The sequence below is a fragment of the Syngnathus floridae genome, chromosome 12 (assembly GCF_059516105.1).
Source record: "Syngnathus floridae isolate MCC-2025c chromosome 12, RoL_Sflo_1.0, whole genome shotgun sequence".
Lineage (NCBI taxonomy): Eukaryota > Metazoa > Chordata > Actinopteri > Syngnathiformes > Syngnathidae > Syngnathus > Syngnathus floridae.
The window spans coordinates 10560001-10574592 of NC_142424.1; the positions used below are offsets into that span (position 1 = coordinate 10560001).

At 35.9% G+C, this 14592-nt stretch overlaps 1 protein-coding gene across 3 annotated transcripts in view; it reads left to right on the forward strand.

Moving 5' to 3' along the window:
- The window catches only part of tln1 (talin 1), a 102080-nt gene that overhangs the window by 20422 nt on the left and 67066 nt on the right, over positions 1-14592 (forward strand). For all 3 annotated transcript variants that reach the window (XM_088391225.1, XM_088391227.1, XM_088391226.1), the window contains 10 exons: positions 1714-1811; positions 1909-2038; positions 2120-2272; positions 2448-2590; positions 4366-4493; positions 7252-7312; positions 8476-8580; positions 8661-8816; positions 9647-9748; positions 11124-11200. In XM_088391225.1, coding sequence (XP_088247351.1) covers positions 1714-1811; positions 1909-2038; positions 2120-2272; positions 2448-2590; positions 4366-4493; positions 7252-7312; positions 8476-8580; positions 8661-8816; positions 9647-9748; positions 11124-11200 — 1153 coding nt within the window. The remainder of the gene's footprint in view (positions 1-1713; positions 1812-1908; positions 2039-2119; positions 2273-2447; positions 2591-4365; positions 4494-7251; positions 7313-8475; positions 8581-8660; positions 8817-9646; positions 9749-11123; positions 11201-14592) is intronic.

Below are 14592 nucleotides of genomic sequence, written 5' to 3' on the forward strand. Positions count from 1 at the left end.
ATATATATATATATATATATATATATATATATATATATATATATGTATATGTATATATATATATATATATATATATATATATATATATATATATGTATATATATATATATATATATATATATATATATATATATATATATATATATATATTAAATTAAGTTATTAAATTAATGCCTGACGCCATCTGTTAAGCATGGAGGAGGTAATGTGATGGTCTGGGGTTGCTTTGGTGCTGGTAAGGTGGGAGATTTGTACAGGGTAAAAGGGATTCTGAATAAGGAAGGCTATCACTCTATTTTGCAACGCCATGCCATACCCAGTGGACAGCGCTTGGTTGGAGCCAATTTCATCCTACAACAGGACAATGACCCCAAACACACCTCCAAATTGTGCGAGAACTATTTAGAGCAGAAGCAGGCAGCTGGTATTCTATCGGTAATGGAGTGGCCAGCGCAGTCACCAGATCTGAACCCCATTGAGCTGTTGTGGGAGCAGCTTGACCGTATGGTACGCAAGAAGTGCCCATCCAACCAATCCAATTTGTGGGAGCTGCTTCTGGAAGCGTGGGGTGCAATTTCTCCAGATTACCTCAACAAATTAACAGCTAGAATGCCAAAGGTCTGCAATGCCGTAATTGCTGCAAATGGAGGATTCTTTGACGAAAGCAAAGTTTGATGTAAAAAATATCTTATTTCAAATACAAATCATTATTTCTAACCTTGTCAATGTCTTGACTCTATTTTCTATTCATTTCACAACATTTGGTGATGAATAAGTGTGACTTTTCATGGAAAACACAACATTGTTTGGGTGACCCCAAACTTTTGAACGGTAGTGTATATACATAAAATGAATTTTTTTTTTTTAGTCGGTAGATCTTTGTGACTTGGTCATTTCAAAAGAAGCTCGCGAGCTGAAAATGTTTGGGCACCCCTGATATAGATACACATTGGACTCCTGAATATCCCTGTTTAGCACCCCTGGATTCACCTATTTTGTTCAATATTTCTTAAATATTTTTAAGATAAGCATGTTTTTATCGTCAATTATTGAAGATATCTCAGCGGTTAGAGGGGTATTTTCTTCCTTCTCATTATTCTCGCACTATTTCTGTTTATCAACTTCTTCTTTTCTCCTCATTGGAGTTGGCTCATTTCCAACTTCAATGCCTAGCTGCTCGACAAAACTGCCTAGCTAGCTAGGCAAAACTAGGTGAACAACGTTTAGGTTCTTGATTACAGACTTTGCAGGACGGCAGTTGACAGTGTTGTCATGAACCACAATTAGTCTCTTGGTTTAAAGTTACATCAGCTGGTTTATACGCTATACTATTTATTGTTATATAAAGTGCAGGGTTCACCACTGATTGACCATACCAGCTTGTTATTTTACACAGAGAAATACAAATATTGATATATCAGAATCAGCTTTATTGACCAAGTTTGTGCATGCCAAACAGGGTATTTGACTCCGGTTTATCTCAGCCTCTGTACAGCATTTAAGTGACTGACAATCCATATTGATATACCCATATTTGCTTTCTTGAACTGTTGATATCTATGTTGTGTCATCTTGTATGGAGCACATGTATGAATTATCCACCTTTCATGGAGGAAGCTCATCCACATACCACTGACAGACATTTCGCGCAGGAAACACAAACAAAGAAACACTGTTGAAGAAATTAATCCACAATGTTGTTCTTTTTCACAGCCAATGACTATGGACTGTTTCTCTCTGATGAAGACCCCAAAAAAGGCATTTGGCTAGAGGCTGGAAAAGCCCTCGACTACTACATGTTGAGAAATGGGGTGAGTAACTCCTAAACCCTCCAGTTTCTGAAGGACCCGCTCTACTGCCTGAGCCACGGTCGGCACATTTATACTTGAATAATATTTTGTCTCTCAGGACACTCTGGAGTACAAGAAAAAGCAGAGGCCTCTGAAGATCCGTATGCTTGATGGCACTGTGAAGACCGTCATGGTGGATGATTCCAAAATTGTCAGCGATATGCTCATGACTATCTGTGCCAGAATAGGTCAAATATTTTGCACAATTCACTCTTGAGAACCGTTTTGAGTCCTGAAAAATCTTACGGAGCTGGAATTTGTCATTTTAGGCATTACAAACTATGATGAGTACTCACTGGTGCGAGACGTTGGTGAAGAGAAGAAGGAGGAGAACACAGGCACGCTTAAAAAAGACAAAACACTGCTCCGAGATGACAAGAAGATGGAGAAGTTAAAGCAGAAGCTCCATACAGATGATGAATGTATGATGTTGATTTACTTTCAACATCTAATTAATCTTGACATTATGAATGAGTTTGACAACATATAATAATGTTAAATGTGATGCATACATGTATTTAATTTCCTAACATTTTAAACTGTTTGTATTGTGCTGATGTTGAAATGGGTAGGTTAGACTGAAGTTGTGTTCCACAGTAAACTGGTTGGACCATGGGCGAACTTTGAGAGAACAAGGTGTTGAGGAGACAGAAATGTTGTTGCTGAGGAGGAAGTTCTTCTATTCAGATCAGAATGTTGACTCCAGAGACCCCGTACAGCTCAACCTTCTCTATGTACAGGTACACAAATCACACGCTTTCCTTTAATCTCGATTGAAATGTTGCTATGCAAAAGATCTTGCTCACTATTTTAACAAATGTTGCAATCAATAGCTTGCTACTTGCTTCTACTAGGTAGAGCCAAGTTTGTATTTGGGCTCAAAATCCCAATTCACCATTTGTGTTGACAGCAACGAATGGCTCCAAATGTACCATTGCAGTTTTCCTAACAAAACATATAATCCAGCAAATAAAAAAATCTACCGTAATTTCCGGACTATAAACCGCACCGGACTATAAACCGCACCAGCTAAAATTCAGGGATATTTTAGTTTTTTTCTTACATAAGCCGCACCGGACTATAAGCCGCACGTGCACATGAGTTTTTTTACAAAGAAAGACAGTACACAGAAAGCTGCAAAAATCCATAAATACGCCGCGCCGCCATTTAAGCCTCAGGGTTCAAAGTAACCTTCTGAATAAAATGCATCAAAAGTTCACATTCATTACAACTTGTTTTTGGTGAGCAAAATGTCAGAAGAATTGAATTTAAATGCTGATTGATTGGGTTTTAATACAATGCAGATGGTCCAAACAGCGCCACTGCTTTGTGTCATCTCTGAGTCACATGGCAGAGTAAGAGAAAGGGTTTAGAGCCCTTTGACGCAGGTCACCTAGCGTTCATTCCTACTAAAGCTCATAACAGTCACAAGCAACACAGCCAGAATAAGCAGCAGCCATAGTAGTGTTTCAAAATAGTATTTTTGTTGTTGTTTTTTTCTTCAAGATACCGCACAACAGTGGTCCACAGCCTTTTTACGAGTGAATAAAAGTGATCAAGTCATCACAGAAATCACGAAAAAAATCTTATATAAGCCGCACCTGACTATAAGCCGCAGGGTTCAAAATTTTGGAAAAAAGTTGCGTCTTATAGTCCGGAAATTACGGTAATTCAATGTTAAAGTGAAATGGCAAGCACTGTCTATAGCACTATCGTTACCATGCTGTACCCCAAATTCCCTTCCAAAGCCTGGAATCTACGTATGTAAAATGTTTCTGAACCAGAGAATGAGGAATTAGACACGGAGCCGCCAGTACATTCTTATCCTTCTTACTCTGGAAAATATATATTTTTTTAAACTTTAAAATTACTTACCTAAACTAGGATATTGTGCCGCATGGTGGCCAAAGGTGAAATTCAGGGCCATTTTTGCACTTATTGGTGTTCTTTATAAAAAAAAATCTTGTTTTTATGGACCAACTGCATCCTAAAGCTAAGCTAACTAGAGGGACGCTCTCACCTGGGCTGATGTGGCTAATACCCTTGGTCGCCATGTGTGACAGAGTGAGTGGTTGGCTGCAAGACAGTGGTGCTGATACTGCCTAAGAGGGACTATATTCATTGACTTTATTTATTATTTTAGCTGGCTAACATTTCCCATACATGTGCATACACCTCCGCCCACAACGCATGTGCACTTTCCACATACCTGTGCCTCATGAATTCAAGGTACAACACATGCAGCAATGTTATCAGATTTGGTCTTATCCAAGTCCTACAATTATGATTCGTTGCTTTTTCACATTCAATTTGAATCCCCACTAATTCATGCACAGCCCTAAAGTCTACAACGAGTCGATAAAGGATTAATTTATGGTTATATTGTGGCTTCATGCTTGGTTAATAATGCAATTATTACAAGGGACAAGATTGCACACAAAGCTCAAGTGGTATATCTATTTACTTGATGTTGTCTAAAAGGTTAACCAAGTGTGTACATTTGTGTTGTAAACAGGCCCGCGATGACATTCTAAATGGGTCTCATCCAGTCTCCTTTGACAAAGCCTGTGAGTTTGCCGGTTATCAATGTCAGATCCAGTTTGGTGACCACAACGAGTCTAAACACAAACCTGGATTCTTAGAGTGAGTGTTGTTGTATATTGAACTTGGTTTAGATCAGGGGTGCCCAAACATTTTCAGCTCGCGAGCTACTTTTGAAATGACCAAGTCACAAAGATCTACCCACCCAAAAAAAAAAAAATTATATAAAAATATATTTTTTTTTTTTGGGTGGGTAGATCTTTGTGACTTGGTCATTTCAAAAGTAGTAGTACACATATATATATATATATATATATATATATATATATATATATATATATATATACATATACACATATATATACATATACATACATATAGTACATATACACATATATATATATATATATATATATATATATATATATATATATATATATATATATATATATATATATGGCATGCCGTTCAGGAAATTAATATTTGAATATATTGAATGAACCTTGAATATATTGAATGAACTTCGGAATATATTGAATGAACCTTGAATATATTGAATGAACCTTGAATATATTGAATGAACCTTGAATATATTGAATGAACTTCGGAATATATTGAATGAACCTTGAATATATTGAATGAACTTCGGAATATATTGAATGAACCTTGAATATATTGAATGAACTTCGGAATATATTGAATGAAACTTGAATATATTGAATGAACTTCGGAATATATTGAATGAACCTTGAATATATTGAATGAACCTTGAATATATTGAATGAACTTCGGAATATATTGAATGAACTTCGGAATATATTGAATGAACCTTGAATATATTGAATGAACTTCGGAATATATTGAATGAACTTCGGAATATATTGAATGAACTTCGGAATATATTGAATGAATTTCGGAATATATTGAATGAACTTCGGAATATATTGAATGAACTTCGGAATATATTGAATGAACTTCGGAATATATTGAATGAACTTCGGAATATATTGAATGAACTTCGGAATATATTGAATGAACTTCGGAATATATTGAATGAATTTCGGAATATATTGAATGAACTTCGGAATATATTGAATGAACCTTGAATATATTGAATGAACTTCGGAATATATTGAATGAACTTCGGAATATATTGAATGAACTTCGGAATATATTGAATGAACTTCGGAATATATTGAATGAACTTCGGAATATATTGAATGAACTTCGGAATATATTGAATGAAACTTGACTGACGTCATCATTGCCGCCATCTTGTACATGCATTTCGTTGCTGCCGCAATTATGAACCAGTCAGCTCGCAATATCGTGTCAGCTATTCTTAGCAATGATGAAATTGTCAATGCACTGGCGAGTGCTTGTACCACCCAAAATCCCCCGGAGACACATGCCCAGCAATATAATACTTTGGACGAAGAAGTCCAGGCTGCTTTTAATCGGGGCAGACCTGGGCGCACAACAGACCAGGCTTCTGTTAATCATCGCAACCTCAGCTTGCCATCGACCTCACAGCAGTGCCCCACAACAATCTACGCCCGTTCACTAGAAAGGGCCCAAGACAGAAGAAGTAAGAATAGGTAGGGTTAATTTAAACCGCACGTTGAGCCGTGAATATGGTCCGTGAAAATATTGTCTGACATTAAACCGCCCTGATTAAAAGCAGCCTGGACTTCTTCGTCCAAAGCATGATATTGCTGGGCATGTGTCTCCGGGGGATTTTGGGTGGTACAAGCACTCGCCAGTGCATTGACAATGTCATCATTGCTAAGAATAGCTGACACGATATTGCGAGCTGACTGGTTCATAATTGCGGCAGCAACAAAATGCATGTACAAGATGGCGGCAATGATGACGTCAGTCAAGTTTCATTCAATATATTCCGAAGTTCATTCAATATATTCCGAAGTTCATTCAATATATTCCGAAGTTCATTCAATATATTCAAGGTTCATTCAATATATTCCGAAGTTCATTCAATATATTCCGAAGTACATTCAATATATTCCGAAATTCATTCAATATATTCCGAAGTTCATTCAATATATTCCGAAGTTCATTCAATATATTCAAGGTTCATTCAATATATTCAAGGTTCATTCAATATATTCCGAAGTTCATTCAATATATTCCGAAGTTCATTCAATATATTCCGAAGTTCATTCAATATATTCAAGGTTCATTCAATATATTCCGAAGTTCATTCAATATATTCCGAAGTACATTCAATATATTCCGAAATTCATTCAATATATTCCGAAGTTCATTCAATATATTCCGAAGTTCATTCAATATATTCAAGGTTCATTCAATATATTCAAGGTTCATTCAATATATTCCGAAGTTCATTCAATATATTCCGAAGTTCATTCAATATATTCAAGGTTCATTCAATATATTCCGAAGTTCATTCAATATATTCCGAAGTTCATTCAATATATTCAAATATTAATTTCCTGAACGGCATGCCATATATATATATATATATATATATATATTTCATCGGGAAAAAAAAATCCTCCCATTCCCTATGAAAGTGATACTTTTTTTTACAAATCTTTTTACTATGTCCAGCTGCCCTTTTTATACCCTTTCTTAAGTTTAAGAGAAAAAACAGGGTTCTGACAATTGGAGGGAACTCGCGAGCTAGCGTGTTATTGTTGTGTTGTTAGCGCCGTTGTTTGCGCACGCGTCAAGTGCGAAAAAAACCCAATAACATTTTAATGTCACGCGATCGACCAGTAGTGGCCAGGCGATCGACCGGTCGATCGCGATCGACGTATTGGGCATCCCTGGTTTAGATAGACGCTGTCTAATTCATGTTGCTCTTTATACATCACAGTTTAAAAGAGTTTCTTCCCAAAGAGTACATCAAACACAAAGGAGAGAAAAAGATCTTCCAGGTAAGAAAGACTACAATATTCACCAGATTTCTCATTAAACCAGAAATCTATTCAAATAAATTGCACTCAGACCTTGTATAGCCTCACTTTTCTATTACGAAGGCATATATAGTACCACACTGAAAAATGATACACAGTAATCCCTCGTTTACCGCAGATAATTGGTTCCAAAACCACCCCGCGATAAGTGAAATCCACGAAGTAGGGTCACCTTCTCATCCGTACATTTTTTATGTCAATAAATGTATATGAAACCATTTAAGTGCATATGTTATTAGAACATTAAATGATAGTTTCAAACATGTAAATAATACATTAATAGTATAAATAAAATACAGAAAATATTGTATAAATATTGAAAATATAAATATTATACGTGTGTGGGTGTGTGTGTAACATGTATGTAGATGTGACGTTCTGTTGTTAACCTTGGTTAAACAGGGACCTCTAGTGGTCACAAGTTACCATAGCAGCACTATGCACATTTTGTAGATGTAGCTGTAGCTAAAGTGTACATACTGTAAATTTGATTTTAGGACTCTTTTTTTATTATAACAACTTTTTATAACAAGGTAAATACTGTAAATATGTTTTCAGAAGTCTTTTATTATAACTTATTTTATAACAAACTACAACACTGCAAATATGTTTTTAGAACTCTTATTACAACAATTTTTTTTGGGTTGGAAAAAATCCGCGATGCAGTGAAGCCGCGATAAACGAACCGCGAAGTAGTGAGGGATCACTGTAGTACTTTATTTTTATATGAAATCATTATTGTGGAAAGAAGTTATTTTAACATTAAAATTTTGTATTTTTAAGAGTTTAAGATTTGTATGTTTGTATTTGTATGAGAGTAAAGTTGTAATATTATGAGCATAGCCACATAGCTTAGATGAGTTAAGGTAAATGTTGAGGATTTTGTCAAATTAACCTTGTGTACAAGTTTAGATTTTTTTTCCATTATTTTTTTTTGTTCACCAAACGTAGTATGAACTGTTTCATGATGTGGTTGTAAGCATTTTCATCCGAGAACTACATGAGCTGAAATAGCTTTTTACTGGCTTTGCATACAGTAGTCATCAACCAGAAGTTTTTTTTTAACAAATACATATTTGTAACTAATGCAGCATTATGGTGATTTTGTTCTGTTGTCTACGCAGGCACACAAAAACTGCCAAAACATGACAGAGATTGAGGCCAAAGTCAGCTATGTGAAGCTAGCCAGGTCTCTTAAAACCTATGGAGTGTCGTTTTTTTTAGTCAAAGTAAGAACACTAGTAATTTGACGCTATATCTGAATGGACTGATATTGTTTCTCTATTTATTAATATTAAATATCTTGTAGGAGAAAATGAAAGGCAAGAACAAACTGGTACCACGTCTTTTGGGCATCACCAAAGAGAGTGTGATGAGGGTGGATGAGAAAACAAAGGAGGTGATTCAGGAATGGAACTTGACCAATATCAAACGTTGGGCTGCTTCACCTAAGAGTTTCACTCTGGTGAGTTCTTTAAAAAGAGAGACATTACCCTGAAGCAGGCAATCCACCCAAAAAGTCAGTGTTCTTCATTAATGTATCATCAATGGCAACGGGAAATCAAAATGATGACTTTAATGTTTTTTAGCAGTTTCTGTTTTGTAGTTTATTTGAACACAAATAAATGTCCCAATGTTCAGCTTAACATATTCAACTCATCACCATTTGAAATTCGCAACATTCACCTCATTCAATTCATCTTGGGTACACTTTTCTACTTGCCGGAAATCCCACAAAAAAATCTTAATGACAAAAAATAGTTTCACATCATTGTTCCCATTCGAATTTCAAAACATTTAGCATTTAATTCATCTTGCTGATGACTTTCAACATGCCAAAAATATCTACACAAAAAATTCACAATCATTCTGATTTATTTCATTTTAATTATCATTCCTATCATTCATTATTTCATATCAGTTAACGTCATTCCACATCCATCCATATTTTTCCATTCAGCATTTTAAAATTCACATTTCTCCAGAAATGACAACTGTCTAGTGCTAAATATTAAGACATAATACAACTATAAAGGCCCTATGATGCCACAGAGGTAGGTATTTTAGGAATATTGAAACAAAATTGGAAAACAACCACATATAGCTCTTAAGCACTAAAATTGAGATTGCCAAAACGTACAAAGTTTTGTTACCTGCTTGACAGTGCAAAAACCCCCCCAGACATCTGTCTGTTGTGAAATGGCAAATATATTTGTTATTGTTAACCACTCCAATGTGAGAGAGCACACTATGCCATCATTTTGAAAGGAATGATACTATTTGATCTACTTTCAGGACTTTGGAGACTATCAGGATGGTTACTACTCAGTGCAGACCACCGAGGGAGAGCAAATTGCACAGCTTATTGCTGGTTACATTGACATCATCCTTAAGAAGGTAACAGACAGCAAATTTGCATATCCACTTAATTTTCCAACCCTATTTGGCAATGTCATGTCTTTTAAACATTTTTGATCTATAGCTGCTTTTTCACTTGAGATTTGAGCTGTGGGCTGGGTGAGGTGAGGTGTTTTGACTGCTGGTGGGTGGGAGGGATTTATTGTCTCTCACATTTTGTGAAACATTTCTTTTTGAAATTGGAAAGAGCGTATTGATCAATTGATTGAGTGCAGTCGTTTAATTTGAATGTTAACATTATATCGGTCTTATTGAAATATTTTAACATTAATATTAGCATTAATGGTGGGAAAGCATTTGTATGTGCCTGAATGTGAAAAGTGTTGTAAGAAATGCTGAAATTGTGACGCTGCAAGGCAAATATCTGCATGATACATTGTAAGAACAGATGGGAGTATACACTACTCAAGTATGAATATGCACTACTCAAGTTAAAGTATTTGGCTTGCTAAATTTCAGGATGAACCTAAGATGTACTCTGACCTTCTCAAGCTAATTGAATTTGACCTTATCTGAATTGTTCAATGCACATGTCAGTTGTTATGATTACGTACGATCAAAACCTGGACCGCAAAACAGATTTAAAACAATAGACAATAGAAACAGAATTTAATGACGAAAGGGAGCATGGTCCACATGAAATATAGGGACAATGAAAATGAAGTGCAACGTTGGTAAAAAAAAAAAAAAAAATTGCTGATGGAATTATAAATGTTGACTACCACCCTAAAAAAATAGTGACGGATGAGACAATGCAAGGTAATAGAAGAAATCAGAGGCTCTTACTCTGAAATACACGGTAAACACGACAGGTAAAACTAATGAATACAGAAAACCACACAGTATAATAGGAGGGCAATGAAGAATAAATGTGCAATACTCAACTGCAGCACATACTAAAATACCTTGTTGATTCAAACGAGCAGAAAACTCCACTTACCACTGATCACTGCACAGAAAATGAATACCATGTTGTTGATTACTATACTTGTTGTTCCCTAACAAGAAGTTGACCATGAAGATTCACGTAAAGCATTAACTTAATCAATAATTGACGAGCGCATTTGAGGTTCATCCTAAAATTTCACCTGTAAGCCAAATATCCCAAATTTATTGCCAGCAGTGTATTTACGTTCTTTTGCCATTGACATGAACTGCATAGGCTGATATTGCAAAACAATAAAAAGGCAAGATTCCAAGGATATTTTTTTTTTTTACCAGGATAAAAACTTTACACATTGTGTCAATATTCACTTAGTTGTTGCCTGATGTCCAATTTCAGTGTTGAAAGGAGCACAACTATACAGTTCTATCAATATGGTCAATTGTAACTGCCATTTCTGTCTTTTGACAGAAAAAAAGCAAAGATCACTTTGGGCTGGAGGGAGATGAAGAGTCAACAATGCTGGAGGACTCTGTGTCCCCTAAAAAGTATGTGTGTTACATTTCTCTGTGTCCTTGCTCTCTCTTAAAAAAGATGTACAACCACCCATACAACAGATTTCTGGGGACTTGAAACAGTCAAAATAATAACTGGACTAACTGGCTATTATGAGTCTTCACCATAATGTAGTGTTTCCCAACCACTGTGCCGCAGCACACCGGTGTGCCGTGAGAGATATTCAGCTGTGCCGTGGGAAATCGTCCAATATTAAGTACGGAGCGCATTGTAAACAGGATCGCCAAACCACTGGTCAGTTAGTGCAAGGCCTGGTCGCCACTTGCTAATCATGTATGCGTGGCAAATCGGAGAATCTTGAGATTTCATTTTGTGTCGGTCTGATTGTATTGCATCGGCACATATTCAGTTTATGTGTGTGCTGCTGTGTGCTTTTGCTAACAGTGACACTATGGCGGCTGTGGTGCATTTGTGGTCCGATGTGACAAGTGACATAGAGGTTAAGATGGTCTGTGAAAAAGTGTTGGATTTGGCCTAGACAATTGGCTTAATAAAATTCTAAATTTCGCCAGAAGATGGTGACAAAAGCTTGACATGAGAGACCTGAAGGAGGGGGCCTGAGTAAAGATAGGTTAATAGTTAGTTTTTCCAAATTAATAATTCATAATTAATAATAACAATTTCACCAGAGATGCTAATGTTAAATTGACCAGATAATAGATCAGTTATCACAATTGTTAAATGATTAGAAGGACTTATTCTGGATTAAACATGGACACACAATTTTGGATGATTTTATATTATTTTGCTTTGACATAGTATATTGAAACTGGTTGAATATTTTAATCTGCTAACTAGAAAAGCCCATGATCACTGTTAAGAGATGAGAATGTGACATGTTAACCACAAATAGAGAAGCTAAAATACACTTATTATATTTTGTTTGTCATAAGGTATTCTGTGCACGAAAGATGATTAGTTGTTGAATTAATTTGAGAACATGTTGTTATAGGTTGTAATGTTAACAAAGGTTAAACATGAATTTAGCAATAATGTGTCATTTCAACATGAATATGGCAATGATGTGTCACTTACACATGAATGTACTGAGAGTTGAGTAAGGAGGGGAGGGAGTGCGGTTTGATGGAACATGGGTGAAAGCAGGGCCGCGGCAGATGTCACGCTGACACAAGGCGACGGACATCGCACACTAAATTAAGCGTCGGAAAATTAGGGAGTCGATGAAGCATCTCTGAGAAAGCGTTGCTTCTGTGAGAACAGAGTAGCATCCCTGGTAAAGAGAATGGAGCATCTCTGGGAACACGGGAGCATCCCTGAGAAGATGGTCCGGAAGACAAGGCACGTTGCACAAGCAGGTGGCTGCCTCAGTCTATTTTTAGAAATAGTCATGGGAAGAAGACTGAGCCCAAATCTGTATAAAAAGGTGATCCAACAGAGGGCAAGGCTTCTTTTTGTCCGAAGGGACGAGATGCTGTCCGATTGCGCTGAACGTCCTTTATAAAAAGATAGTTTTCATTCTTACTTAGATTAACCCAGGGTCTGTTGGAACGTATAATTTGAGCTTTAGATAGGAGAAGAGAAAAGGACAAGCATATAGAGAAAAAGAATGCCAATTTAGGATGGCGCTTCTCTTCTCCACTTAGATTTTTATAGAGATTTTGGAATTAGCTGACCTGATCATTCACTTGTTCCATCAAATAGCTGTTTATTTTTAAGACATATAGCTTCTTTTTATACATTTTTTTGAGCTTTACAATCTAGAGAACTTCGAGAACAGACAATATTGAGGACTTGAGTTTGGTGAGTGAATTCAATCTTGTTTGTAAGAATAATTAAACTTGTATTACTTATTCTTTTTCTATAATAAATGCAGATTTTTAATCTTTTAAATTTGATTGACATTGAACTCCTATGAAATCTTTTTCATTAATTTTTTAATATCCTAAATCATTCAATTTCGATTAAGGGATTATTTAAAAGCGTTAGGTTTAAGACTAACCGCTGACATTTAGTCACTTAATTTCAAATAACAGTGATTTTCTATTTATTTTTTTTTCTTTAATTTCTAATATCCTAAATCATTCAATTTTGATTAAGGGATTATTTAAAAGCATTAGGCTCAAAACTAACTGCTGATATTTAATCACCTAATTTCGAATAACAGTGATTTTCTATTTAATCTTTTTTCTTTAATTTCTAATATACTAAATCATTCTTTTTCGATAAAGGGGTTATTTAAAAGTGTTAGGTTTAAGACTAACTGCTAACATTTAATAGTTTAATTTCGAATAACAGTGATTTTCTATTCAATCTTTTTCCTTTCATTTCTAATATCCTAAATCATATAATTTCGTCTTTATGATTGACGACTTAATCTTTTCCATCTGAATTAATTTGAATAGTGGGGACATGTTAATCTTATAAACCTTATATCTCTTTTCTTCCTCTATCTTAGTCATACTGTAAACCATTGAGTTCTTTTTTAAGTGAAAACAGCTTTAGTCCTGACATCAAGGAGTGTCAGATCTGGTTTGAAACCGTTATCTTAAACTCAGCTAGTGTGAGTATACACTAGTAAGAATAAACAAGTTCCCGCGGTCTTAACAAAGACAGCTAAACTGTTCCGAGCGGATAAGAAATGCAAATAATCTTAATAGGAGAGAAGAGCTGCTGCTAACGGCCGCGATTGAGGAGATCCCAGGTCTCGACAAAGTAGTTACTCAACTCTGGGGTTTCTTCGATTTCAGCGGGACTGGCGTCCGAAGAGACGGAATTGATCTAGCAATAGATTAGTTACCTTAACAGCGGTGAGACTCGGAACGAATCCTCTCTCCAAACCGGCTTAAATAAATTCACGTCTCCCCTACATACTGCGTTACAGCTGAGGGGTTCAAGTACAGAATTTTACCCTTTAAATGGATAGCCGGTATTGATAAGTGCACGATTTACATGTGTTTTTTTTTGTTTTTTATAACGATTCAAAATCAGCATTTATTATAGAAAAATAATCGCCAAATCGGAGAATCTTGAGATTTCATGATGGCAGTGGTCGGTCTGATTGTATTGCATCGGCACATATTCAGTTTATGTGTGTGCTGCTGTGTGCTTTTGCTAACAGTGACACTATGACGGCTGTGGTGCGTTTGTGGTCCGATGGAAATCAGAGCACGCAGTTCAACCGGAGAACCTGGATTGTTCATTTTTCACCAACATAAAATACCGTATTTTCCGGACTATAAGTCGCTCCGGAGTATAAGTCGCACCAGCCATAAAATGCCCCAAAAAGTGGAAAAAAACATATATAAGTCGCTCCGGAGTATAAGTCGCATTTTGGGGGCAATTTATTCGACAAAATCCCACACCAAAAACAGTCATGAACGAGCAACAACAGGCTAAACGATAG